Source organism: Aythya fuligula, chromosome 8 (genome assembly GCF_009819795.1).
Source record: "Aythya fuligula isolate bAytFul2 chromosome 8, bAytFul2.pri, whole genome shotgun sequence".
In the NCBI taxonomy this organism is placed as follows: domain Eukaryota; kingdom Metazoa; phylum Chordata; class Aves; order Anseriformes; family Anatidae; genus Aythya; species Aythya fuligula.
This window is the reverse complement of record NC_045566.1, coordinates 21,965,837-21,993,605: the sequence shown is the minus strand read 5'-3', so window position 1 is coordinate 21,993,605 and position 27,769 is coordinate 21,965,837. Positions and strand designations below refer to the sequence as shown.

At 53.9% G+C, this 27,769-nt stretch overlaps 1 protein-coding gene across 1 annotated transcript in view; it reads left to right on the top strand.

Moving 5' to 3' along the window:
- LMX1A (LIM homeobox transcription factor 1 alpha) overlaps positions 1–11,065 on the top strand; it is a 28,112-nt gene extending 17,047 nt beyond the window's left edge. Inside the window, exons 3-8 of the mRNA XM_032192468.1 lie at positions 5,864–6,096; positions 8,587–8,756; positions 8,858–8,935; positions 9,014–9,083; positions 9,187–9,357; positions 9,878–11,065. Of these exons, the coding sequence (XP_032048359.1) occupies positions 5,864–6,096; positions 8,587–8,756; positions 8,858–8,935; positions 9,014–9,083; positions 9,187–9,357; positions 9,878–10,038 (883 nt within the window). The 3' untranslated portion in view covers positions 10,039–11,065. The remainder of the gene's footprint in view (positions 1–5,863; positions 6,097–8,586; positions 8,757–8,857; positions 8,936–9,013; positions 9,084–9,186; positions 9,358–9,877) is intronic.
- The last annotated feature ends 16,704 nt before the right edge of the window (positions 11,066–27,769 follow it).

Here is a 27,769-nt window from a genome sequence, read left to right as displayed (position 1 = left end):
AGGAGCAAAAAGCTCCAAGGTAGAAAGTGAATTGTAACCACTCAGTACTGCAATTTTTCTGGGGTTTCATCCTGTTTAGCACAGGGCTGTGCTCCTCCAGGATGCTCAGCGCCTCTGGGGAGGTGATGCCCAGATGGGGCAGGGCTGCCCAGCCCAAACCACAAAACTGCTCTGGCTTCTGGCACACGGGGTGTGATTTGGGAGCGGGTTGCTGCAGGGTCTCTGCCCCTGCCCTGCTCTCCCTGCAGGATGCGAGCGAAGGATTTGTTTTTCTTGCGAGCATCCCCGCAGGAGAGGGCTGCAACACGAGATCGGCGGAGTGTGGGGGGGAGAAAAGATGGCTTAAATTTAATGTCTCTTCAGATGGATATTTCCATTCATTCCAGAGCATATTCCTCTGGCATTTCCAGCCCGCTCGTTTAGCCGGGCAGTCACCAAACTGTGCTGAACCACATGTTACAGTGCTCTCTAGTGCACGCAGCTATGAATGAAGGATGCCTCTTCGGAGACACCTCGATGTGCGCCGCAGCTTCGGCCCCGCAGCTGCCTCGCTGGCCTCACCACAACAGCTGCTTTCCATTGAAAAAATGTCAGAAAAACAAAAAAAAAAACAGCCCCAACACCACCGCGACAACACGCGTGGGCGATGTTCGTGCAAAACACTTTTGCAAATGCAAGATGCAAAACCAGCACGTGGAAATGCAAGATATAGCCACGCCGGGAGGCTGATAACAGTTTGCCGAGCCGGTCCGAAGCAGCTGGCCTCTATTTTGGGCTTAGCTGAATCTGTTTAGATTTCATCCAGCCGAGCGGTTTTTACAGCCGCCGGAGCGTTGGGAAGCGCCCGGCAGCGCAACAGGATATTGGCTGCCCGCGAGCGCACGCTTGCCCCTAAAATCCCCGTGAATTTTAAGTGCCTTTCTTTTTTTTTTTCCTCCTTTTCTTTCTTTTTTTTTTTTTTTTTTTTTTTTTATTAACCTTCCCTTTGAAATTCTGAACAGAAAATAGAAAGCTTTTCTTTCCTTTTTTTTTTTTTTTAATTATTTTTTTCTCCCATTTTTTTTTTCTCCCATTTTTTTTCTCCCATTTTTTTTCTGTTTTCGTTTTTTATTACGGGAGTTTTGTGAAAGATGCAGAGAAAAGAAAAAAAAAAAGAAAGAAAGATGTAGGAAATGTGGTGTGATGCAGGGGGGCATAGCCTAACCCAAAAGGGATTGGAAATGGCTCCTTCCCCCACGGTGGCACAGCATGCCGAAAAAGCAGCGGGGGTGTAAAAAATCCCCATGGGGCAGGAAAACAAGCTCTCAGGGGGGTCAGACAGAATTTCTATTTCTTGGAAAGCAAAAAAATTAATAAATAACAATAAAAGAGTTTTGAGATAATCACATTTTAGTCTGCAAAATGAGTGGCACGAGCAGCACCGGTCACCCTGCCCCGCTTACAAAGCCGGCCGAAAGCGGCTGCTGGTGGCAGTGGCGCATCCTCCCGCTTGTGGTGACTTTGCTTTTCCATCATTTGCCTCCCCATTAATCTCGGTACAAACAAAGGCTCTGAAGAGACAAGCTGAAAAGCTCCTGGGGGTACGTTTAAATCAGTCCTTTCTAATAATGTCTGTCGACCTCTCCGTGGAAGCGCTGCTCCCCTAGGAAAGGACACGGAGCCGCGGCAGCGTGCTGAAATATGGTGGGGTGTAATTAATTCTGACCTCTGGCTCCCGCTCGCTCCTTCTCAATATTAAATTTGACTAGTGATATTGTGGTTTTTCAATTATGCTTGTTTTCTTGGGGGCATGGAGGGGAGGGGGCTGGAAACTCAGCTCGGTGGGCGGCCGTGCTGCAGAGCCGCCGTGATGTGGGCTGGTGGGGGCAACGTCCCTGGATCGTGTCCATCGGGATGATTTTGGGTTTGGGCACCGAGCTGTGTGTCCCCCTGCTCCCCGTGTCCCTCCTGCCTGCAAAACCAATGGATTGAGTTGTTTGATGGGGCCGGCACCCTGCGTGATGCTGCAGGCTATTATGGAGGAGGGGTCCCCAGAAATCAGCATTGCGTGGCAGAAACTTGGGGGTGGGTTTGCCAAAGGCTTTGGCTTTTTGGGATCCTCATCCCCAGCTGCATGAGGGCCGGGCTGCACCCGGGGGGCTCGTGGGAATGCCCAGGGGCAGCATTGCCACCGCAGCCCCATTGCTACATCCCCTCGTAGCATCAGAGGCTGCATCCCGCCAGCAGAAAGGAGAGGAGCTGAAGCCAGGGGTGCGGGGGGGAGGGGGGGAGGAGAAGGGAAATTAAACCAAAAAAAAAAAAAAGGGAAACGGCACTTGCTGCAAAGCGAGCGAATTCTCCAATAAACCCGAATCTGCTGAGAATACATTTTACAAACATGCAGCTAAGTTGGCCGCTTTTGTTTGGGCGTTTGTTAAGCATTAACTAAAGAATGCCATGGTCCAGCCTGCTCGGTGTGAAATCTAATTCTCCCCCTTTCTGGAGCCATGGCATGGAGTGCTCAATTTTTTTCTCTCTGTAGGACTGCAGCCTTCTGGTACTCCGGCCAAAAACCACTCATATTTTAGCAAGCTTAGCCCGGGCGCCGTTGCCAGGCAGTAAAGCGAACACTTGTCCGCCTCGGGGGGAGGGAGCCAGGAGACGGGGAAGGGTCAGGGGACAGCCCGGGGACGTCCCCAACGTGGCACGGGGAGCTGGGGTGTGTGGAGAGGGGGCACAAGGGGTGGGGTGGGTGAGCAACACCACTGCTCCCCTGACACCCATTGGTTTGGGGACCAAAACTGGTCCCGGTGCGCCCAGGTGGCACCAGGACAGCAGCTATGTCCCAGCCCAGCGCTGGGGGCTGGATGCGTGGTTGACAGCGACTGGCATTTTTCCATGTCCCCTGTCCTGCTGTCCCCCATTCCGACGGGTGACAGTGAGTGAGAAGGCGACCGGGTGCCAAGACATCTCAATTTGGCGGCACCGAGCCCCGCCACCGACATCCCCCTGTGTCTCTCACACTGAGCGGGGCCGCTGGCTTGTCCCACTGTCCCCACGCACCCGTCCCCTCTTGGAGGAGCTGGGATGGGTGAACGTGTCATTGTGCCTGCTGGGGAGGCTTCTCCTGCCCTAGGGATGACCCTTGGGGCAGGAGATGGCCGGGAATGGCAGTGCAGAAGCTGCAAGGAGCATCCGGAGAGAAGCAAACCCATCCGTGGAGCAGCCTGGCAAGCGCTGGGACTCCAATATCTCCAGTTCAGGAAGATCCACAGTGAAAGAAACCTCCACAGCGTTTGGGATTTGTCCGTCAGTATTTAATATCACCATCCCTGACCCCCGCCACCTCCCGGGGGGGCTCTGTGGGCCCCGTTTGTATGCGGCGCACGCAGGCGGCCGGGAGACAGACAGCAGCCGGGAAGCGCCCGTCAATCACGGCCCCTTTCATTGTGTCACCTCGGCATAAAGGCAGAAAGAGGGGGAGGCAGGCGCTCCCCGGCCCCGTTCCCTGCTCCGACAGCCCCATGGGAAAGCACCCGACAGGGATGGGGAGCACCTGGGCAGGGGATGTGGGATGCACGAGGTGGGACGCACGATGCGCTGCCCCACGGGTGGCTCTGGCCACATGTCGAAGCCGCCGGCTTTCGGTGATGCTGCGAGGATGGGGAAGCCAGAAGCAGAAGACCGAGATGTTTTTCTCCGGGAATAGGAAATGAAAAGTTGGATTTTGTCTCAGAAGAAGAGGGGGTGCCTTTAATGTCATCTCGCTCTCTTGGGGGTCTTCAGGCAGAAAGGTTTCGATTCTGGAAATGGCAAAATATTTCCTTTCAATATTTTCTTGAAACACACCGCCACCACCTTTCTGTTTCAAAACTGGAGACTGTCATTTCAAAAAGGACCTTTTTCATTTCTATTTTTTTTAATTCAGATTTTAATACAGATTAATCGATAGAGGAAAGAGAACGCTCAGAAAATCAGAAACAAAGGATCACGTGCAGTGATAAAAAACGCTTACACCACCACACCTTTGTTCCAACTCTCCCTAAGTTAAATATTTTTCAAAATTTACAAATACTCACTGCCAATATTTTGCTGAGGCTTTTACCAAGCTACCACTGTTCCTAAAGTGGGAGCACTTTGGGAACCGTCCTTTATCCAGGGCCCTAAGCACAGCCTTAAGTGTCCAGTATCAGGCAGCCATCTACCCAAACCTCACGCCTTCCTGTTTTGCAGCGTGCTGAACACTTTGAGCTCAGACAAATCCCCTCTTCAGTGGGTGCTGATGTGCCTAATTGGCATGGCTTTGTTGCTTTCTAATCGGTGCACTGAAAACAGATATTTGGGGCACATTCATTCGCAAAGATTAGACAGCACTAACTGAATAGCTCATCGGTGGTTTATGACTGAAAACACTCAGCAGTCCCACCAGGTAGGGCTTAAACTTTATTTAAGCAGGATGAGAACGCGTTGCCCCCTGCCTACAAATTGCCTCCACTCTGCCACGAAGGAGATGTAATGAAATACATAGCAGAAATGCGCGGCGCTGACACAGCCCACGTTCCTCCGGGCTGCAAGAAGAGGAGCGGACCCGGGGTGAAGGATGAAGCCGATGCATTTTGGGACTCTTGGGGGATGCCTCCAGGGCACAAAGATACGAGCATGCCTCACTCTGCCTCCTAACCCCTTGTTTTATGTGCTATCAAGCTCATAAAAACGTCAATATATAAAGCTTTTTATTTTTTTTTCCCTTTTTTCGGGTGGTTTTGCTGTGAAGCTGTTGCGTACATCTGTTCCTCTCCTTATTGCAACAGGGCTGACTCAGCACTTTGCATTTCCTATGTCTTTTTTTTTATTTTTTTGGTAACCGTCCCAAAAAATCAGGGTTGAAAATGTTGTGCTCGGAGGCTCTGGGCAGGCAGGTCCATGCCCTGGGATAACTCAGGGGTGAGGGAACCGGGCAGAGAACACTGAGCTTTGCTTGAATTATTTAACCAGAGCTTGGTGCCTTTTTTTTTTTTTTTCATTAAAAACAATAAAATACTTCAGCTATGGACTGCAGGCCTGAAGAACTTCAGCAAAGCAGCACTGTGAGCTGCCTGGGCAGGTCCCCCCGGGCGAGGCACCCGATGGGGACCAGGGGGTGACCGGGGCAGGGAGCGGCGCTGGGACCCGGGGATGCTCGCAGATAACCCCCGCAGGATGTGCGCTGACTTCTGCCTCCTCTTTCTGGGCCAAAGTCATTAAGGCAGGGGAATAATAATGTCCAGTTCCCACAGATATTTAGGACGAGGCTGGGTAAACAGCGATTTTTTTTTTTCTTTATGGGATCTAGGCCAAAAGCACAGATATTGGGGGTGGTGAAGGCGTTCTGCTTTGGTACCTCCAAAAATCAATACTGGGGGAAATATCCCAAGCAGGTTTGGCACCAGGTCCTTCTAAGACCTCTCAAGCCAGCATTATTATTATCATATTACTGTTATTCTAGACCTCCTGTAGGTGGTGTGTCCCACATCCCATGCTGGTAGCCGGTCTCTTGGTTTTGATGCCTGCTTGCTTTCTACCCGGAGCATCCGATCATTGGGGTCTTCACCCTTTGGCTGCATTTGTGGTTCACCAAAAATGCCAGCATTGACCCAAACCAGCATCCCTCATTGGCACAGGGCGAGCCTGCAGCCCACTCCTGGTCACCGTGGGGAGCCAGCACCATCCTGTGCCTCCCCTCGGCACATCCAAAGCACGGCAGCCGCGACAAATTCCCCCCATGCCAATGCCCCCCAGCCCCACCACGGGTCTCCGGGGTGCCCCAACACCATACCACGCCCCGGCTGCAGCTGTGGCACCTCGGGGCATCCCAGCGGGGTCTCCCCTTGCTTTCCCCACGCAGGTTGTTCGCGGTGAAGTGCGCCGGGTGCCTGGAGACCATCGCGCCCAGCGAGCTGGTGATGCGCGCCCAGAAGAGCGTCTACCACCTGCGCTGCTTCTGCTGCTGCGTCTGCGAGCGGCGCCTGCAGAAGGGCGACGAGTTCGTGCTGAAGGAAGGGCAGCTGCTCTGTAAGGGCGACTACGAGAAGGAGCGGGAGCTGCTGAGCTTGGTGAGCCCGGCTCTGTCGGATTCTGGTAAGGGGGCCGCCCGCGCCCGGCGCAGCATCGCCCCGACCCGCTGCTCCTGCTCCAGGGTCCCGTGGTGGGAAGGGAAAGGCAGACCCAGAACTGGGACACTGCGGGGATAGGGAAGGGGGTGGCATCCCTGGGGTGTCACCTTCGGGGGGGGTATTTCTGGTTGTTAATGAGGGCAGGTTGCCCAGAGCATCAGATCAGCGCTTAAATCCAAATGTGCAGCCAATGCAAATCTGAATGGTTCCCAGGAAGACAAATTTAGGAAGAAAAAACAGGAAAATGGGAAATGAGCTGTGAGCAGAAATCGCTGTCTTAATGATATCCCTGAAGATGGGGTTGGCACTTCCCAAATCACACTCTTCACCAAAAAAAAAACACGAATATTGTAGGAAAATCCGCTTTGCAGAGGGAAGGGTTTACCTCTGAACGGGGAGGACAGGGATGGTTTCAGTGGGGGTGGAGCAGGAATTGCCCCAGGTCTTTAATATCATGATCCTCCACAGCCAGAACCTAGAAAAAAAATTAATAAATCCTTCCTCCAAATAGCAGCAATGGTAACAAAAAGTAAAAAGCAGCGGGGCTGCTGTGCTGGGAGCCCTGGGAAAGTGCATCCGGGAGACGCAGTTCTGCCTTGTGGGAGATGCAAAGCCTCCCAGTTAAAATAGGAACCAAGGAGGAAACATCACGCAGGAAAAGGATTGAATCGGCCTCTGGTCCCACAGCATTTTGGGTTTATTCCTACTGGGGGAAAAGGGCAGTTTGGGAAAGGTTGGGGAGTTTTTTCTCCCCAGTGACTCGTCGGCCCGCGGCCAGCCCCACTTCCAGCGCCTCTGGCCAAGCCGAGGGCTTTAATAGCAGAAATCCCCGGGGAAAAACGCATATTTCGGTGGAAGCTCCGGGCGGAGGGATGCAGAGGGAGTCACAGTGCAGGAGTCACAAGGGCAGCACAACCCCTTGGCTGGCAGGGAAACCAGCACAAAACCCCGGCACCCCTGGCCCAGGTGCGCATCCAGATCCACGGCTTTGCCCCCTGCACCCCGTGTCCCCCAACATATCCGTGTGTCCCCGCTGGGGTGCCAGCCCCGGCTGCCCTCCACCAGCGATGTGAGCCTCCAGCCTCCCCCGAACCCCCCCCCCAGCCTCCCTCCCCCAGCCTCCACGCACACCAAAGGCCACTTTATGAGAAAGCGCCGATAAAAAGCCAGCCATATGTTGCCCGTAATCTCCCCAACCCTCGCTTCAATTACTGCCTCCCCCGAAAACCCCCCCTCCCGGCCCAGCCTAAGCAAACAAGCCCCTCTGAAAGAGGACCCCGGTTTCCAATTAAAAGCGTCCTAACGTTTCTCCTCTCCCTAAATCCTCCCAGGCGAGGAATGTCCTGGCCCCGCTGTGGCCGCGCTGGCCCCCCCGTGCCGGCGGGTCGGGCTGGGGGCACGCACAAAGTCCCCCGCCCCGGCCCCTTCCCGGGTGACGTCAGGGGCAGCCCCAGACAGTCATTAATTTCCCCCCCTCGTTCGGGTGAAGGCTTGAAAGGGAGAGTTAATTAAAAGTAATACCCCGCCAAATCCGGCTCCGCTTCTCCTTTGACACACGGAGGGATTTGGGGAGCAGGTGTTGGGGGGGATGGCGAGGAGAGGGGGGGGATGCTTGGAGTGGGTTTTTCCCCTTCCCAGAGCATGGTGGTGTGGTTTTGGGCATCATTTGCTTGATCTGGAGAGGCTCTGTCTCCCCCCAAATGAGCTCATCGCATCCTGGACTGGGGGGGATTTGGGTGGTCACCCCAAACCAGGGTGCAAAGGCGCCTCAGTGTCTCCAGCAGTGCATGCCTCTCCTCCTGATATTTGTAAAATCTCTTCCCCTTCACCAAAATTAACCTCGGCTCATGGCAGCTCGTGTCTGGCTCTGAAAAGGCTGCTGAAATCCCCACAATGCTGGGAGCTGTGCAGACGGCATGCCCACAGGAGCAGCATCCCTCCTCCCTGCTCCGGGGTAGCACCGCATGCCGAGCGGGTGTTTTTGGGGACGCCTTGCCGTGCCACCATGGGGAGGGTGTCCCCAGCTGCTCAGCCCAGCAGAGATCCCAGAAAACAGCCGTGACTGGAGAGCATCCCCGCTCCTCCGCAGGCAGTGCTGCCTCCTCCTGCTCCACATCCACCCTGTGCATCCTGGGGACACGGCAGCCCCGAAACGGGACCCAGGCCAAGCTCAGCCTTGCAACCCGCAGTGTGTTGTGTGGCCTCAAACGCAGCTTCGGTAGCAATTACCAGACAGAGTGAGCTTTCTGGAAAGGGCTCTGAGTGGTTTACGGCTTGTGAGAGGGAAGGATGCGTGCCGACCAGCCTGCACTGCACCCTCTGTGCCAGTGCAGAGAGCAAGGCCATCGCTGCGGCGGTGCCAAGGTGGGTGAGGAGGATAACGAGGAGGATAACAAGACCTGACTCTTGACTGACTCTCGATCCTTTTTTTTTTTTTTTTCTAACCCTCCCCAAGGCAAAAGTGATGATGAAGACAGCATCTGCAAACTGGGGCCGGCCTCAGGGAAGGGAGCCGAGGAGGGGAAGGACCACAAGCGACCCAAGCGGCCCCGCACCATCCTGACCACGCAGCAGCGGAGGGCCTTCAAGGCGTCCTTCGAGGTCTCCTCCAAGCCCTGCAGGAAGGTACGGGGTGGCCTGGAGGCTGGGCAAGGGCTCTGCCCCCTCCTCAAATCCCCCCCAAAGCCGTGTGAGGCCCGCTGAGATGCTGTCCTCCCTCCCTCTAGGTGCGGGAGACGCTGGCGGCCGAGACGGGGCTGAGCGTCCGCGTGGTGCAGGTCTGGTTCCAGAACCAGAGAGCAAAGGTGGGTGCAGGGGCCCCCTCCCGCCCCCTCCCGTGGCCGTGCTGCCACCCCCTGCTTTTTCCCCTTCTTCTCGCCCAGATGAAGAAGCTGGCCAGGAGGCAGCAGCAGCAGCAGCAGGACCAGCAAAACACGCAGCGCCTGAGCTCAGGTACCCAGCTCTCCACATCCCCGCACCCCAAAATGCCCTCTCCAGGCTTCCCAAGCCTCCCCCCCAAAAAAAGCTTCACTGGCAGCTCATTTTTATCTTCCAGCCCAGCCCAACGGTGGTGGCAGCGGGGGGCTGGAGGGGCTCATGAACCCCTACACCACTCTGCCCCCCCCGCAGCAGCTCCTGGGCATGGAGCAGGGCGTCTACAGCTCCGACCCCTTTCGGCAAGGGCTCACCCCACCGCAGATGCCCGGAGACCACATGCACCCCTACGGTAAGGCTGCAGAAAGGGGCATGTCTGCAACCTCCCCGGGGCTTTTTTCTTGCCCTCTCTCTGTCAAAATGGGGGCTGCGTGATGGGGGTGCAGCAAGTTCTGGGCAGGCAGCAACCCCTGCTCCCCTAAATCCTTACACCGAAGAAGTGGGGGCACCAAGGTGGTCAGCACCATGAAAGCATCCCACTGATGGAGCTGGAGCCAAAGCCAAAGGTGTGGTGGGAAAATTAGGAGTGCCATCTCCTCTCTGGTGGTGTCACCTCGTCTTTGGTGGTGTCACCTCCTCCCTGGTGGTGCCACCACCTCTCCAATGGTGCCACCACCTCTCCAAAGGTGCCACCACCTCCCCAAAGGTGCCAGCCCGTATGATTTACAGCTCCCTCTTCCCCAAGGTGTGCCAGCATCCCCAAACCATCTCAGTAGGCTCTTGGGGACATGGCGGAGGAGGAGATATGGTGCTCCAGGATCTGCAGCAGCACACAGCACCCCTCCAACACTTCTCCTTTCCTGCTTCCCCAGGTGCCGAGCCCCTCTTCCACGACATGGACAGCGACGATACCTCACTGAGCAACCTGGGCGACTGCTTCCTCGCCACGGCGGACGCGGGGCCGCTGCAGGCACGGGTGGGGAACCCCATCGACCACCTCTACTCCATGCAGAGCTCCTACTTCACCTCCTGAGCGCAGCGGAGCCCCGCGACGGGAGGCCGGCACGCGGCATTTTGTAGCTCGGGATGCCCAGGGACCCAGCGAGTTTTGGGTTGCGTAGTTTCACGTTTCTCTTAGGAAATCCTAGGGTTAGGGGCAGGAGTGGGTTTGGCAGCTGGCGGGTTGGTTTTCAAATTCCCCCGTGAATATAGAAAGCTAGAGACGTCCCCCCGTGCGGCGGGACGGGGCTGTGTGTGTGTGTTTGTGTGTGTGGGCACGCGCGCGTGAGCGGAGCCGTGCGGCCGTGCGCAGTGGCGTCCCGCACGGGCGCACCCTCCGGGTTGTTGTACCCACAAAGTTTATTCCTAAGTCTATCAGAAATTTACTGTACAGCAAAAGTAACTTTATTTTCAGCGCGAACCGTATTTAAGGAAATGCTCGATGCACTTAAGTTATGAGATGAGATAATTTACTTTTTATAAACGCCACGTTTAGGTTGCAAAAGCCCAGTGGCAGGGCAGGAACACCGGCTCGTGTCAGGCGGTAGGTCTGGGTTTCGGGGCCGGTTATTTTTGGTGCTCTCAGGTTGCCCCACTGCTTTTGAACCCCACGGCAGGGACCAGCTCCTCCGCCAGCAGGTCGGTGGGGACAGCGAGGTGGCCACGTCCCATCCTTGCCACTCGTGGTGGCTGGAAGATCGGTGCTGGAGCTCAGGGACATCCCCAACTCTCTCCCTGACTAGCGACCCATCCCAAATCCTCAGATACGGGTGCTGGAGAGGTGTGAGGTGCTGTCCTGGCTCCAGGAGCCACCAGCCCACGCCACCACCCCTTGTCTGAAGGAGGAAGGAGCACTGCACCTCCCACCCCACGTGCGGGTCCACCTCTCCAAGTTCTCCTCCAGGCTGAGCTCTCAGCCAACCCTCACCTCATCCCCCTCTCGTTTCCATGCGTTGTGTCCTTTTGTGCTGCTGTTCCCAAACGATGTAAGCGACCGCCTGTAAAGACGTGCAAGTGACTGTGAGGCTCGAAACGCCGGCGCGTGGCCCCCGTACGGCCTGACACTGAATGTAGCGGGGCCCGGAGGCGGCCGGCCCGGCGGGAGGTGCTGAGGCACCGACAGGAATCGCGTAGCAAGGTGAAATTAAAAAAAAAAAAAAAAAAAATCTCTGAAAAAAAAAAACACCAAACATGCCTGGTCTCTTCTTGTGTGTCACATCAACTCAGGAGGGAATGGGTTTGGATAATCTCCCAGGTCAGCAAGGGAAAATACATGGGAAAGCTTCTATTTTCTATATTCTATTTCTTTATTTCTTCTTTTCTTTTCTATATGGGAAATCTGCTCATTGGGTTTTAGATATCAAATATTCTCTGGTTTGTCACTCAATTCACCTTGGAGGATCCTTAGTGGCCAATGGATGGAGGTGGGTGGCTGTGGAAGGTGACACAAATCTCGCTGGTGCCCACTGAATTAACTACTAATTTTTAATCACTGCACAGGCTCCATTTTCTCTTGACAATTACATTTTTATTACAAACCTCTGAGCCCTTCTCTGGCCCGTGCTGCCTCTAACATGAGGCTGGAGTACACACAAGGAAAATGGGACAAATATCGAGCTTTCCGCGGAGAGTTAAATGAGCTGTATTGAACTGCGAGGTCTTCTCCAGCAGAGGTATCTCAGCTGTGCTGGCTTGCTCGTTTGGGATGTAATTAGTGAGTCACAGGTGAAGGTGTTGCAGGAGAGAGAGCAAAACCCTATAAAAACAGGACTCACAGGCTACCTAGGTTTGGGAGGGGGTGAGAAGATGTGCTCTAGGAAGCTGCATGGCCTGATTTGAGGTCTTGTGAAGGACAGCAAGGTAGGTGCTTGTGGCCAAGATCTGTGTTTCTAAAGCCCTGCTCTTCCTGAGAGGGAGTTGGATGTTGGGATGGGGTCCCTGCTCCATCTTCCTGCTCTAGGAAGGTGGCTGGGCTTTGCTGGTATGGGTGGGTTGGAAAATTATTGCTTGGGGTTTTCCTGTTGCTTGGTGGTCTTGGGGAAAGTCTGGATGGTGTTAGTGGGGCAGAGAGTGTCAGGGTGAGGGTGGTACTCGCTGTGGGATGAAGGTGAGGATGTGCTCTGCTTGGGGAAAGGGATTTGGGGAGGACAGAGTATGGGTGGTGGGGAGGAGCTTCTGTGGGCTGCGAAGCCAGTATGAGTCTGATTTGTAGGATCCAGGTGTAGCTAATGGCTGGGTTAACACCAGCTGGGTTTACAATAGAAAAAAAAAAAGGATATTTTCATTATTAATCATTAAAATTGCTTTAAAAATTCTCCTCACTTTCATGTTTCTTAAAACATAGTTTTAATATTTTTCTTAGAAAAAAATGGTTTAAAGATAAAAGGGTTGTCTTCTCCACCCACAGCTATCTCCTATTTGAAAAACATTCACCTCCATCAGTCTGCTTTCCGTCAGCCCACCTATCAATTTATACTTATGAGATTACTTCCAAAATACTCCCCCCCATAAAACCCATGTCACACAGGCTGGTTGACTACTTCTTTTAAAGTCTTGCAATGATATAATGACAATATAATAACAGTATCTTAAAGTGTGTGCATATAATTTTATGAAATGATTATATAGAGAGTGGATCTGTATGTTTTGGGGGAAGGATTGGTATTGTGGAAGTGGGCAGGATGTCATCTAGCAAAATTAGCAGAGTTCATGGTCTTAAACCTGCCCTTTTCTGCATTTGGCTTCTACTTGGCACAGTCCTTGTGGTAATGGTGCAATGCCCACATGAGTCCTCTCATCTGGCTGTGATGCTCTGCTGTGCCTTATTTCAGCCTGGGGACTGACCCTGCCAAAGCAAAGCCATCTGAGCGTTGTCTCCTGAGGTGAAGGATGGAGATGCTGTGGCAAATGACTTCTTGTGGGTTGTAGGATCCTGGGCTGGATGCCTGTGGTGCTGCTCTGCCATGCTGTGCTCCATGCCCAAGCCACCTCTCAGCCCTAGGGTGAACGACAGCTTCTTGTCAAACCCAGGGAGAAAAGAGCAGGGTCTGACATTTGGAAAAAAAAAAAAAAAAAAAAAAAGGCTCTGTGTTGCTCTCCAAGGCAAGGGCAATGGCAGGAAGGGGTTGGGAGCCAATCTTCATATCTTTAGTGACTCAGTGAACAAAGCCCTCTCTGTTCAGGCCCTGCTCAGTGGCCAAGATCAAGCCAGAGATTGCTTTTCAGTTGAGGACACTGATTAGATGATACTGATAGGCAGGAACGAGCTAGCTCTGAGTGATATTATGTTAATTAACTTGGTCTTTGTGAATGGATGGGATGGGATCCTGGGGCAGACTGCAAAGAAACTCAAAATGGACTTGGCCAATATGGGCTGCGTTTGCACCTGGGTGGTATTTCCAGGTATTTGTAGGCAACCTGCAGTGTGCAGGCACAGGAGGAAGAAACCTGCCTGGAAGGATATGACCTTGTAGATGAGGTTCTCTAGGAAATACTCCTAGATGCAGGCAGGGTCTTTCCCTGAAAACAAACTTGGGAGGTGGCAAATGGTGCCTTTCTGGGGGGAAAAGGCAAAGCTTTGGTTGCTCCTGTCACCTTTCCAGAGTGAAATCACTTGCCAGATGTCTGATATCTATACTGATGCTGTTCTGGGCATAAGATGTCACCTGCCATCAGAAAATGCTTGTTTTGTGACACATCATGTGGCTCAAACCACTGAGGATGAGTGCCTCAGCCTTATGGTAGGTGTGTGAGCAGGATCCCAGGTAGCACCAGCTGGCCAGGTCTGAGGCTTGCCTTTGCTGAGTTTTCTTCCACTGCTCATCTGTATGAGCTCCTTTAAAAAAAAAAAACAAAAAAAAAAAACTGTATGAAATGGTAAAGACTTGCAATAGAAAGTCAGGAAAAGCCCTTCAGGTGTAAAAAGGTGAATCGTGGTTTCTTATCTTGCTGGAGATCAGAGAAAATTCCTGTCTCTGTTCCCCCAGTGGCAGGGTGTTGGTCATGGAAAGGTTATCTCGTCGGCTGTACACCTCCTGGATGCTGACGTGGAGGTTGACGTGTAAGTTCAGAGGCTGAGGATGAGTGTATCTAACCAAAAGCCGTGTCAAAACACTCCAAGTGATCAAATACTGACAGCTCTTTTGGTGAAGAACAGCAGCTTCCCAGCGCCCCGGGCCCTCCGAGCTGCTGCTTCAGAGGGAGATCAGGTTTCTCCTGTGGTGACCCTGTGAACAGGGGGCTCATTCAGGAGGATGCTCAGAGGCTGGATCACAGTCTGGGGGCAGAGAAAATCCCTGCCAGAGGGCAGGGAGCATCATAAGGCTGACAGACCCTGCGGCACAGAGATGGGGAGCTGGTGGCAAGCCCCAGTAGGCAGTGCCCTGGTGTCCTTACCAGCTTGGTGGCTTCACATGGGGGTAAAGAACCAATGACCCTTTATTGACCAGTCTTAATTAGGACTTTTTGGAAAGCCCAGGCAGGCTTGGTGCTCTGCAGAGCATCTTTGGCATCTGAGATTGATGCAGAAACTGGCTGGCCCCCAACAGCTCCAGCTCTCCTCATGCTCTGTTCCTTGCAGTACAAATGCAATAATATCTGCTTGGGAGGAGAGGGGCTGTGAAGGGAGGTATCCTAGGAGCCTCCAGCTTCTCTGTGCTTTCCCAGAAAACATCTGCAAGGAAACAAGCCTGTGCTCAACACAACTCAATAATACGTGAGCATGGAGGGCCCCGAGGCTGTGCGCGGGAGGAGGATATGGAAAATAGCGAAAAACCACCCGTTTGCTGAGTGAGGCAGGGACCTTATGGAAAATATAGCATGAGGTCATGGAAGTAAAGATGTAGCGTAATGCCTGTGCCTTGGGTGGCTGGTTCTGTTGTCCTGACAACCTCGTGCTGGTGTCCCAGCGTTGGAGGGCTTGGCTCTGTGGTTGGGAACATGGAGGTATTTGGGAGGTAACTGGAGAGCCCCCAAGGAGCACGGGAAGAGGAGACCAGCGAAACTCCTTCCAAAAGGATCAGCTGGAGCCTGCCAGAAGCTGTAACCGCCTGCTGGCTGCATGGTCTCCTCCCGGAGTAGGCGGAGGGGTGAGGAAGGAGCGGTGACATCCTGGGGCTGCCAGCAGGAGAGCTGCTGCAGGCAGGGCCAGCGGCGCCCCACGGTGCTGGGGGCTGGGGCACAGACCCCATGCGAGGGGAGCTGGAGAAGCCCTGGACGTGGTGGTTAAAGGACAGCAGCAAAGGCAGCCAGTAAATGCAGCCCCAGGTCCTTTCCTGGGTTACCTGGGTGGTGAGATGGGGAGAGGGGCAAGGAACCCAGGGAAGTTCATCAGTGAGCCTGGCAAGGAGCTGGACTAATGAAGCCCAAAGATGGGTGCTGTCCTCAGAGGTATTGTGTGGTGGTGGGACACCATGGGGACAGTGGGACCCAGAAATGGCTGTAAAAACTGGGTTGCTGTGCCTCTTCCATTGGCCTTCCAGTTCCCATCAATTAGAGGCTAATCACTTGCTCCAGAAAGCTTTTAAGTGCAAGCGAGCTGATTTGAGATGATGAAATTGCCTCTTAATTGATTATTCCTGCAGTTTAACAGCTGTTTCCCTGACTTGCTTATTTTTCCCTTCCCCTGGAACAAAAACCTGCTGTTGGTAGGAGCAGCTCACCTCCAGCCAGGAGCAGACGAGGAGCTGACAAATGCCTGTGGCCGTGCTGGGAAAAGGCTCCCCGAGGAAATACCGATAAGCAGCAGGGATGCTGCACTTCTGGGCATCCCCGTGATGGCCCAAAGCAGCTGTGTTGGGCAGGAAGGAGCCTGATTCCACCCCGCAGCCCCAGGCCACCCGAGCTTATAGGTGCTGCCTGACCGCGTGCACGGGGCCAGCCCCTGCCGATAGCATCAGGGTGAGTACAGTAGGTGCTTTGTGGCTGGGGGGGGATCTGGTTACTTGGGAACAGCTCTGCGCCAGGGGAAGATGATGACAGTGTGCTAGGGGGAAGGAGGGCTTGGAAAAATAAATGACGTGCCAATTAGTGAGCTCCCCTGGGACTGTTTGGGGTGCTTCGGTCACTGGGCTCCCTGCACCCAGTGGATGACCTGTTTTTCATCCATCCCTCTTGCCTGAATCCGTGCTGCTGTGGGGACTTGTGCTCACCACAGCCCCCCTGGGACATATGCTCCTAGCTGCTATAGCAGGTCCCATTCTGCATCCCAGCAAGGCTGGCTGGTGGCTCTTTCTTCCCCAGCAATTTTCCTGCCTTTCTGCTCTTCTTAGAAAGAAATTCTTCATTATAAGGGTGGTGAGGCCCTGGCACAGGCTGCCCAGAGGAGCTGTGGCTGCCCTATCCCTGACAGTGCCCAAGGCCAGGCTGGATGGGGCTGGGGGCAGCCTGGGTGGGTGGGAGGTGTCCCTGCAGGGTTCTCTGCCCCAGGAACCTGTGGATTTCAGACAGCTAAGCTGAGACCCATGAGTCTGCTGAAGGCTTATTCCTTCCCTCTACCAGGAGACCTGGCCACGATGGGGAAGGGATGTGCAAGCTTCTTTCTCTGCAGGTATCTTGAGTTGCCCTATAACTGACCCTGGTGGGGCTTTCTGCTCCATGGGATGTGTTGGTGATGGAGCTCAGCTAAGAGGTAAAAGGCTCAGGAAGTCCATGGGAAACAGAGCAGTGAAATATAGGGATGGTGATGAAACTTTGCCATCTGCTCCAGGGCAAACCGACTGCGGGGAGCACTCAGAGCAGTGCCAACACGAACTTGCTCCTGCAATGTGTCTGCAGCCCTGCTGGTGCAGGGACCCGCTGGAGGTGGCACCTCAGCTGCTGGTCCCTAACACATCCTGCTGTGCACCTGGAGCTGTCCCTTTATTTTGGAGGTGGATGGGAAGCTGAGTGCTGCTGGTAACAGCTCGGCCATCCAAGGAGAGGCTGTCCAAGATGTTTTTCCTGGGACAACACAACCTGGTGTCCCGTCCGTGTGCCATAGCCCCAACCCAGGGCTCAGTGATACCCAGCTGAAACCCCAACCCCTTTAAACCATGGACCCAGGCAGATTTCCCTCGCGGGGTGAGCGGATCCAGTTTCATCGCTAATGGGTTTCCCAGGATTTGCAGATGTGAATTGCTTGCATTCCTGACTCCAAGGTGAGCGCAGGTGCATCGGACGGTCCCCGCGAGTCCTCCCCACCTCCCGGGTGAGCGCACAGAGCCGCTATTGTGCGGTGAGGAGCATTGCCTCCTCCGTGCCCCTGGGGTGCTCGGGGTGCTGCTGCCTGGGTGGCGTGGTCGCCTTCTCAAGGTCCCTGCTCCTTCTCCTGCAGGGGAGCAGCAGCTTTTGCAAGTGAGAGTCAAACCCCGACCTGCCCCTCAGGCTCTTGTTCAGTCAGGCTCTTGTTCAGGGGTCCAAGGAAAAGCAGCCATGGGTTCAAACCGCCCTCCTCGAGCTCGCTCTGCTCAGACTGCAGGACTATTTAACACGCTTCAGCTTCTTATAAAGTTTCTGTCAAGAAGGATTAGCAGCGGGCTGACAGATTGCTATTACAGCCCCAGTGAACTTTTAATACCTGCCAGTAAATTCTGCCAGTCCCTTAAATCCTCTCGTGGGCGCTCAGTTTGGGGAGCAAAGGTTGCTGCTTGCAGTGCTGGTATGGAGAGTGCCTCTGCCTCTCTCCAAGCTGTCAGTGTCAAGAAATGATCTCTGGGGGCTCTGATATTGTCCTCCACAGGGTCTCAAAAGAGCCTCTGTGAAGGTGAATTCACCTCTGTGTAGGTGAATTTCATCCTTTCTCCCTGTGGGGTGAGGCACTGTTGATGGATGCCTGGGGCTGGAGGTCCCTAGGGTGCAGGAGGGACTGGCACCTCCAGGGGAGGCAGCTGGGTGTGGGTGGAGGTTGGGGTGGTTGGGGGCACCCTCGGGGGCTGCTGTCTGATGGCTAGGATCACAGCATTGCTTAGAGGTGAGGCCTGCCATCAGTTGCCCATCAGGCAGGCTTAAGGATGCTCAAGGAATGCTGTGGTCCAGGCACCCTGAGTACGGCTGGTACATCTGCGTGTGATTTTTTTTTTTTTTTATACTGAGTCTTTTAATTGAGTTTTGATGCACCTTCCCCTATTACTGACATTAAAACCAATATGAGTTGTGTGAGAAGGAAACCCCAGTGTCCTACACGCTGGCAGTGATGGGGCTGATGCGGGTAACAGCATGGTGCTGCAGCTTAAGCTGCTTCTCTCCAGGATCCCTGTGCCCTTGTGGGTACGAGCACATCTCCCACTCCTTTTTGATCCCACAGCTTGATTTTCAGTTTCTAAATCCTGGAAGCATAGCATGTGCAGGAAGATATTTACTATGTGGGATAGTTTCCAATTGACCCAGATGTGGAAAGTTTGAAACAGCCTTTGCCAGGCTCCTTAAAAAAAAAAAAAAAAAAAAAGGCAGATGTCACCTAGTATTTAGTGGAGGGTTCATGAATTTTTGCATACTTAGGACCAAAAAAAAAAAAAACCTGGAAATTGTTTTTGGCCAGTCTTTCTCCCATAGTGCCTCTGAGTACTTTGTCCTCTTTGGGTTTCTCAAGGTTTTGCTTAATGGGGGACACGTTGTCCCAGCAGGTAACTGCATCCAGAGTCTTTTGAAATGCCATCTTTCTGCTGCACAGCCTTGGATGAATTTGTGTAGCTTGGCAGAGACACCATCATTCAACAAGAGGCTGCAGCCCAGCAAGATGTCTTGTTTCACATGGCCAATGTGTGGTTGATGCTTTGGCTTCCTTCCTGCATAATGTGCCTCCAGGCACCCAGCAAGAGCTGCAGAGGTGGGTGCTGTCACCCTCTTGCTGTGGGCCAAGGAGGTGTTTGATGTGGTTTGGTGGGGTTGAAGTTGCCCAAGAAACCCTAGCCAAAAGCAGAGTAGACCTGTGTGGCTAGCATGAGCCAGGCCACAGAGCTCCCTGGTGGCAAGTGTTTGGTGGATGCTGGTCCAGGGGAGCCCCATGTAGGGCTTGGGGGAGGCAAATTTGGTCCCAAAGCTGTCCCAGTCTGCTGCGCATAGAGAGCTTGAGCAGGAAAGTGGGACTCCTTGGTTTCCCATCGCTTGTCCCAACCCTGCTTGAACTGGGTTAACTTGGGTGGCTGCTCTTCAAGCTTTTTTTTTTTTTTTTTTTTTTATTGCACAGCAAAATGCTTTTTTTGGGAAAGCCAGGCTATCATCCCCCCAAACAGCAAACTCCAAACCCGAAAGAGAAAGGGCCCTTTGAAGTGAGCTGCCCGAACGCGACGTGTGACATCAGAGAGATGGCAGATAGCTGGCAGAACAAGGCTGCCTTTCAGCCTGCCCCGGCCCCGGCCGGTGCGTGCTTTACACCCCACCTCCCCACGCTGGAGATGAAAGATGCCCCAGGCAGCCTGCCTGACCCCGTTGCTTCTGCTATCTCCACTTGATTGCACAGTGTTTTGCTCCAAACAATCCTTCACTGTCTGGGCCGCACAGGTGAATCTCCCGGCTTGGCTGGCGAGCGGGGATGCCGCGCATAGCAGGGCTGCTTTGTCGCGGTCGCTCGCCTGCTTATACGGGGTGGTTTCTTAGGGCAGGCATTGTTCGACGGCAGGGCACGGAGGAGGGGTGGGGGGAAAGGGATGGAGCAGGACCGGGTGGCCCAGGGGCAGGGAAAGGGGGTGCAGAGTGAAGGAGCATCCCTGGGGACCTCGTGGGGTGGCGAGCAGGTGGGTGAGCACAGAAGCTTGTGCTGGATGCCGTGGGCTTTGCTCCAAGAAGGGATCTGAGATGAATGGATTTGACTTTTTTTTTTTCTCTATTTGTTTCTCTGTTCAACCTGCTTTGGTGTCCAAAGCAAGCTGGTTTCCCACCTTGGGTCCTTGCTTTAAAAAGGTGTGGTGGAAGGAGGACATTTGCCTGCATGCCTATGCTGAAAGGAAAATCTTTGAGAGTCCACTCAGTCTTGAGACAATGAATTTGTGTAGAAGATGAGTTGTGGTAAAATAGATGCAAATTAAGCACACATCAAATTAAGCAGTCTGGAGGACAGCGAGTCTGAGGAACCAAGCAGGTCGGCTCAAGAAAGCTCTGAGTGTTCAAGTGGCACCAGGGATGTGCCCACACAACCTCCTCAGTAGGTTTTTTCTGAGCTAATGCAATCCCAGAGGCATGTCCTAGATTCGTGTGAGTTGGGGCATGAGTCAAAACTCTGAAGGGTATCTGAGCAGCTGAGCTCCCATAAGATCTGAGCACCCTTTTGACCTCTACCAAAAAGATCAGAGCCAAGTTTTCCCTGGCGTTCAGAGACTTGTAAAGGCTGAATGCCCTAAAATCAATGTTACTAGTGGGAACATGGAAATTAATTGTGTCAATCTATCACTCATCTTCCCCTATTACATTCAGTGATTGGAACTTGGCCTCCAGTGCATGAACAAAGTGTCTTCTGTGACAGGTAGCTGCTGCGCAGGGGGTGGCTGCATGGCTGAGTGGTGGAGAGGGGAGGATGAAATAAAAGTTTGGGCTCAACATTTTGTGTTTTTGTTTTTTTTTCCCTCAATGTAATGTTTTCCTTGCTTGGGGCTATTAAGGTCAAGGTGACATTAAAATAGGACAGAGAATAAAGGAGGTAAAACAGCAAGAGGTTGACAGAGGAGGGGAGAAGTATAGGGGTAAATTTTGGATTATTTTTGTGAATTGTCTTAGTAGTGCCAAGAAATAGCACCAAGATGATGGGTGACCTGTAAATTGACAACGGGGCCTTTCAGGATGCTGTGTAGGCATTATTCAGGTACTTCCAAAAAACTGCTTAGGGCCAGGCCATTTGAAGATGTGAGTGACACTGGTGCTTTGGGCACTTTGGCATCTCCAGTATTGCCCCATCCACATATGACCTGTAGGCCGCAGGGAGCCAGGTGGTACTGGTGGTGACCTCTTCTTCCTCATCTTCATACACAGCCAGCTTGCGAACAGGGTGAGGTGGGTGTCCCAGTTGTGGCTGTGAACCAGCTGGGGCTCCTGATGGCGGGAGAGCAGATGTAACTGAGCTCCCTTCAAGAGACCAAGCTGGGCAGTGGTACCAGAGCTCAACTTTGGGATGAAGTGACTCCACCTGGCTGTAGTTTGAAGCTCAGACCATGTCATGCTGAATAGCTCTTCTAAAACTGTGCAGAAATTTCAGCTTTGCCACAGAGCTGTGCTGTTTTGCCCAGGGGAGAAGCTGCTTCCCACCCAAGGTCACTGCTGAACCTTGTGCCATGAAGAAAGAACAAAGTTGTCCGCTGCTGCTGAGCCTTTTGGAGGTTCCTCTGCTAATAGCAAACATCTTGGGGTTTTGATGTTTCACTGATGCCCATGTCCCAGACACAGAGCTTGGCAGAGCCCCCCTGTGTGACCAAGGCAGCGATGCTCCCCTGGTGCTGCTGTTTGGGAGCTTTCCTCCAGCCTTTTTTCTTCTCCCTTCCTCCTTGCATCTGGAAAAATGAGTCAGGGAATGAAGCTGAAGAGGATTAACCACAGAACGAGGGGTCTCCTGCCCTCTGCTCACCCCCTGGGTTGGGGTCTCAAGGAGCTCATGGTCCTGGGCTTTTCCAGTCTCCCTGTGTGCTGTCACCTCGAGGATGGGACCACAGCTGTCCCAGCATGTGGGGCCGCTGCCCATCCATCCCCTTTCTACCTCTCCTTCATTAAGGCACCGATCCCTTCCCGATAACGAGGGGGCTTCTGTTGGACAAAACCTGCCAATTAGTCATTCTGGCTGGGTATAAACGCGGCACTTGAACAGCTGAGGGGACGGCGGGCAGTCCTGCCCCTTCTCGCGGCGTTGCCAAGCTTGCCATTAACACAATGTGACAACTAATCTCTCTATAGCATCTGACCGAGCAGTTTTAATTAATAGCTCCGTACGCCTGCACACACGCCCGCACCCCCTCTGCTGAGCGCAGGTACCGCATGCCTTCAAATCTCCTTCCTTCACAGCCCGTGCTGACAAAAGGCACAAAAATACCTTGTTCTGCCCCAGAACTGGGGAAATTCTGACTGCTTGGTGCAGCGAGCTGCTGGGACCGGCCCTGGTGTCGGGATGGTGACCCTGGAGGGAAGCAGGGAGCAGAAAGCAGGCAGCTGTGGTCTGCTGGAGATGATAAATCAGTCATGAACCTGGGAGCCCCCTCGCTTCTACACCATCCTGTTGGAAAAGCCCCTTTGGCTGGGAAGATTCACCCAGCCTGGAGGAGTTGTTCATGGTGGCAAGGTGCAGGGGCTCCTGCTTTGTTTTCTTCTTCTGGAGAGAGGTCTCTCCCCTCAGGGAGATAGGAGGTGTGCAGGACACTGGGGTGGTATCTTGGGCCTGCTTTCCTGGAGATGGGGTCTGGGGAGCTAGTGGGTAGCAGCCCAGCCTCCTGCTGCTGCCCGTCCAGCCCTGCATCCCTCTGGCTTGGTCCTTGCTGGTGCCTCCTGGCCCGGCTCACGTTCCTCTTCAGTCCCCCTCATGTATTTTAGGGGCTGCTGTCCTCAGAGGATGTCTCTGCCTTGCTCTGGCAATCAGCACCCTGCGTGCAGCAGGTTTTGGGACAACCCAAAAACACCTCAGCCCCCAAGACAACTTGTAGGGAAACGCTCCAGCCTCCCGAATCTGCATCCTAATGGGATGTCCTCAAATTTTAGGCCATGACCTGGCCACGCCATGCTGGGCAAAGCTGCTTCCAGCTCTCCTTCTGCCCGTGGTGCCCCTTTCCATCCCACAGCGGTGCCCAGGACGTGGCAGCACTAAGGGGGAGCGGTGCAGAAGCTGGCACCCCTCCGGCACGGCGGCGGCAGGCGGACACGAGCCCTGCCCCATCTGCCTGCACGGCAGCACGGCGGGGAGCTAATGAGAAGCAAGGTGAGAGGCAGGAGACGCGCTGACAACTCGCTGGCTCCGCAAGCTGCCGGTGGCACGCGGGTGGCAGAAGGACGGCATCTGCCCCCCCCTCTCCTTTACCCCCCTTTCTCTCTCTCCCGGCATCTCCAGCCTCATAATGAGGTTATTACTGGTTATTACTGGCCCGCTGCTTGACGGCCGGCACCAGCATCCCTCGCCTCGTCCTCGCCCCAATTCCCACTTGTGGCTCCGTGAAGGGTCCCCCTGCCCTCGCTCCCGGTTTTGGCACAGGGCTTCGTGGACGGGGGGGGCTGGCTTTGACCTTGCTTGCGGAGGAGACGCTGCCACACTCTGCCTGTCCGCCCCCTTCCTTACCTTGTGAACGCTCCTGGCCCGCTCTGGTGGTGGGAGAGGTCTCAGAGATAATTAAGTTCCTACAAGTTTTGTGGGAAGGGACAGGTGATGGGGAGAGGCGCGAGCAGGGCTTCTGCAGCGGGCAGGGCCCGTACCGGAGAGCTGATCCTTGCTCACAAAGCTCAGAGGAAGAAATTCTGCAGGCAGGGCTGGCTCTGAAAGCTGGAGATGGTGCTGAGCTGCGGGCTTTCCTGCCCCGGGTCTGCTTGGAGAAGAAGGAGGCTGCTTAAGGACACAAAGCTCGGTGCCAGAGGGCAGCACCAGCCATCAGCCACCTCGTGGAAGCAGGGTCTAAAAGTCTCCCGAGGCTTTTCCTTGTCCCACCCCATCCAACAGCAACTGCAAACGGCCTTGCTGAGCCGATCGGCCCCGGCACGCTATTAACCTTTACATTAATCACTTGTGCAGCAAACAGTGAGTTGCCAAACTCCTCCGACACCCAAAGACTTGCAAACCGTGCCGTGAAATGCTGAGCGTGGGAGCACAGGCACCGTGCTGCTCGTGTTCAGCCAGGCCCCAGGTTTTTGTCCCTTCCCAAATTAACACGCTGACTTTGTGCTTAGGCGAAGGAAGAAGTGATGCTGCCACTAACCCGCAGCTGGCAGGCACGCACGGTTTGCTCTCCTCCACCCATGGAAGGGGACACGGGCGTGATGCAAAAGCCCAGAGGTGGCTGTGCAGAAGCTGGTGGCTTTGCTTTTCCACGCAGTGATGAGGGGTGCCGGGCAGGGACCGGGCAGCGTTTCGCCTCCCGGAGCAGCTGGCACGGATGTCGCAGCCGATCACGTCGGGGAAGGAGGTGAGCAGGAAAGCGGTGACACCTCGCCTACGGCGCCCTGCTGTTGGGGGGCAGATGTGGAGGCCGACACATGTTCGCCGTGCCGCTAATTAATCACGTCCATGGCAGTGCCCCGCTCTGCGCGAAGGGCGCGGGGGTCCCAGTGGTCGTCCCCGCTCCGTCCTTTTGGCTGCACCGACCCCCTCCAGGACCCAATGCAGCTGAAAGGAGTTTAAAGAGGGAGGAAAGGGGACCTTCTCCCCACCCCAGAGAGCTGCAACTTCTAATTAATACTTAGCAAGGGCTTTTTTTTGCAGGAAAAGAAAATATATTTATTGAGAAATGTGATTTGGGGTGTGTGTTCCTGTTCTGCACTGGAATGGCTGGCAGAAGCCAAGCATCTCTGCTCAAATTCGGCTCACCGAAGAGGTAAATTAAGGCACCTTTATCCAGCTTTCCCAGCAGCCAGAGGAAGGGAATCCCAGCGGGAATGCTGCATATTTGCCCAAAGGATTGGGGACAGGGCAGCAGCAGGGTCGGGGATCGGGTCCCTGCTCGGCAGCGCGGGCTGCAGCCTCCTCTGGTGGCCGAGCCCAGGGCCAGATCTTGCTCTTTTTAAAAAATGTATTTATTTATTTTTCTTTCTCTTTTTTCTTTCCTTTTCTTTTTTCTTTCTTTTTTCCCCCCTTTCTTTCTTTCTTTTTTTTTTTTTTTCCATTTCTATCTTTTTTTTTTTCCTTTACTTTTTTTTTTTCTTTTTTCTTTTTTTCTTTTATATGATGGGACTGCTTTTATAGGGCAGCTCAGTCCTATAATGATATATAAGGCGGCTCCCTTGCTGCCCAGCTCTCAGGGCCTCTTCTTGCTTACCATGGGGGTCACATCCCCCATGACACCAAACAGAGATGCTCCGAGCAGCAGCACCACTCCACCTCACCATCAGGAAAGGAGGCCTTGATGCTCTCAGCTTCCCAGCCCAGCTCTTCCCTGTGATGGATTTTGCATGGATTGCCTCCAGATTGGGCAAGCCTCCTGTGTGTAATCCCTTCCCTGCGTTGCACAAGTCCTCCTGCGTGTTTCCACTAAGAAAGGAAAAGCCCAGAAACTTCTGCAGCTGGAGGTATGGCACGCAGCGCAGCAAAGGTTTGGAGCTGTATAAAAACACTCGGATTTATAGCTCCCCTCTTCACGGGAGCTTCCCATTAGAAAAATAAATCTGATTGAGGTTCGTGGTCTTAAAAACACAGCACAGGAAAACACGGACACCTATGGGCAGAGGAGCTCCTGCTAAGCTCAGTGTTTGACTCCTGTTCCTCTCCTCTCAAGCAGGGAAAAGCTCAATGCAGACAGTCCGGAGGCACAGCCCAGGTTTTGGGGTGCTCTCAAGACAGTTTCTCCTCCTCCTCTCCTTCCCTCAGCTCTCCCCTGGTGTCCCCAGTGCCACCAGCCTGGGGCTCAGCCTGGCCGCGCTGTCCCCAAACCCAGAGCTCCCCCTGCATCTCCCCAGGCCAGGAGCACAAACCAAAGGCACCGCCTTCAACTTCCCCAGTTTCTCCCTTTTTGAACATCCTGAGCTTATTCCCGCAGCAGGGGTGGTTTTATTTTATTTTATTTTTTTTTCCCTTTGCTGAAATTCCTTGGGGGATCTGCAGAGAAATGGAAACATGCACAAGGCGCCGCGGGACAGAGGGCTGGGCTGCGAGCAGCTCTCATCTGGCGTGGTCTTTGCTTCCTGCCCTTCGGGAGGAAAGTCACAGCACGAGTGACAAAGGCTCATAAATTCTGCCGAGAGATTCAGCCCTTTCTGGAAAAAAAAAAAATCAAAAAAAAAAAAATCTGGTTGCTTGCTGGAGTGGGACAGAGAGTTGGGTGTGACGTGGGGTAAGGAAAGTTTCTGCAAATGTCGGTTCCTTAATTAATATTAATGCCTCCCCGGCTTTTTATCTCTGCTTTAAATAAAAGGGATCCAGCCGTGGCAGAGTTCCCACCACATTAAGAAACTCATGAAAGCGGCGTGATGGATGCCTTCGGAGATGGCTCTCATTAGCGTCTAATCCTTCCCATCAGCCCCACTTGTCCCTGACACTTTGAGCTTGTTAACCTTTTTTTGCAGCACTTTTCAGGGAGAGCTGAAACTGGGGCACAATTGCGCTGGTTTGGGTTTCAGCTGAATCCTCCCCAAAATACCATTTTCCCCTGTTTATAGCCATGTTGCAATGAGCAGCTGCCAGACCTCCAGGGACCTCTGAGCCCCACCAGACCTCAAGGGACTGACCCACCCGTGCCATGTGGAAATGGGATGCTCTGTGGGCTTACAAAACCTTCTGGATACTCAGAAAACCCTGCCAAGAGGCTGCCCAAGCTGCTGGGGCTGCCAAGAGTGGGTCTTTGGTTCTTGAGATCTACAATGACATGGAGCTTCTGCACCCAGGGGGATGAGCAGGTCCTGGCCCTGCTGGAGGAGAAAGGTGTCCCAAAATCAGGGCATCTGCTGCACTTGGAGGGTGGTTGAGCACTGGAGGCAGTAGGGGGGTCCCCAGCCCTGGAGGTGCTCGAGGGATGTGTGGACGTGGCACTGGGGGACTTGGGTTAGTGGTGGGACCTGGTGACCCTGAGGGTCTTTTCTAAGCTAGATGGCTGTAGGATTTTATAACACGTCTCTGGGCACTGAGAGCGATGGTTCGAGTGTGTCTCACAGCCAAAAAAATTCACCAAGGCTTTGAATTAGGTGGCTGCAAAGCCAGGTGGAGTAAATAAACCAACAAGGTCCTTCGTGCGCAAGCCGTGCAGCCGAGGGCGGCCGCTTTTTTGTCTGCTTTCCACTAGAGGTAGCTGGAGCCACGCACAAGCCACCGCCAGCCGGGGGATCGCCACATCCCAGCCCCAGATCTGCAGCAATTCAAGCCATTAGCCTGCCACAGCCAAAAGCAGGAGGTGTTTCCATGCAGCCCCCCTCTCACAGGCTCCATTCTTGTGCGCCGGCCCTGCTCGAGCTTGGGTGGCAAAGCCTGTGTCTGGGGGTATTTTACAAGAAGCCACGAAAAAAAAAAATATTCCTATTCCCCTCTGCTGCTGGAGTTCATCACACAGCTCCTCAGCCCCAGGGAAAGATGTCTGCAGTGTTGGAGGAGAGCAAACTGCTTTTAGCTGCTTGTTCTTGCAGAGGGGGAATAGGGTGGGAGCTTGGTGCTTTGAGGGGGTGTTTGGTGGAAATATATATCTATATTTATTATTATTTTCTTTTTTTTTGGAGAGGAAGGAGGATTTTGTGCCGGGCAGCTACTGCCGGGGAGTCGCAATAACCTTGCAAAGCAAGGAGGGAAATAAGGTCGGGAGGAGCGGGGATTATCTGCCTTCCCCGCTCCCAAAGGGATTTTAGCCCTGACTTTTAATAATAGCGAGGAAAGAGGCACACTCCTTGCCTGCCCAGAGGGAAAGGCCCTCGGAGCACAACGAATCAGCCAGAAAAAGCTCTTTTTTATCTCACCTCACCACCCCCACGGAGGCGGCCGTGCAGCACCCACCCCATGCCTGCCCCAGCCAGGGGTCAGGGTCCCACCTCGTGCCCCCACCCTGGCCGTGCCTTGCTGCTGGTGGCCGTGGGGCTCGCAGGGACACGGGCACTGGCACTGGTGCTGAAGGTCTCTAGCTGCCATGACCTCTTTGCTTAGGTCTTGTGGCCATCACCAGTCCCGTTGGCTTGGCCACCTTGGTCCATCGGGGGGGATGAGG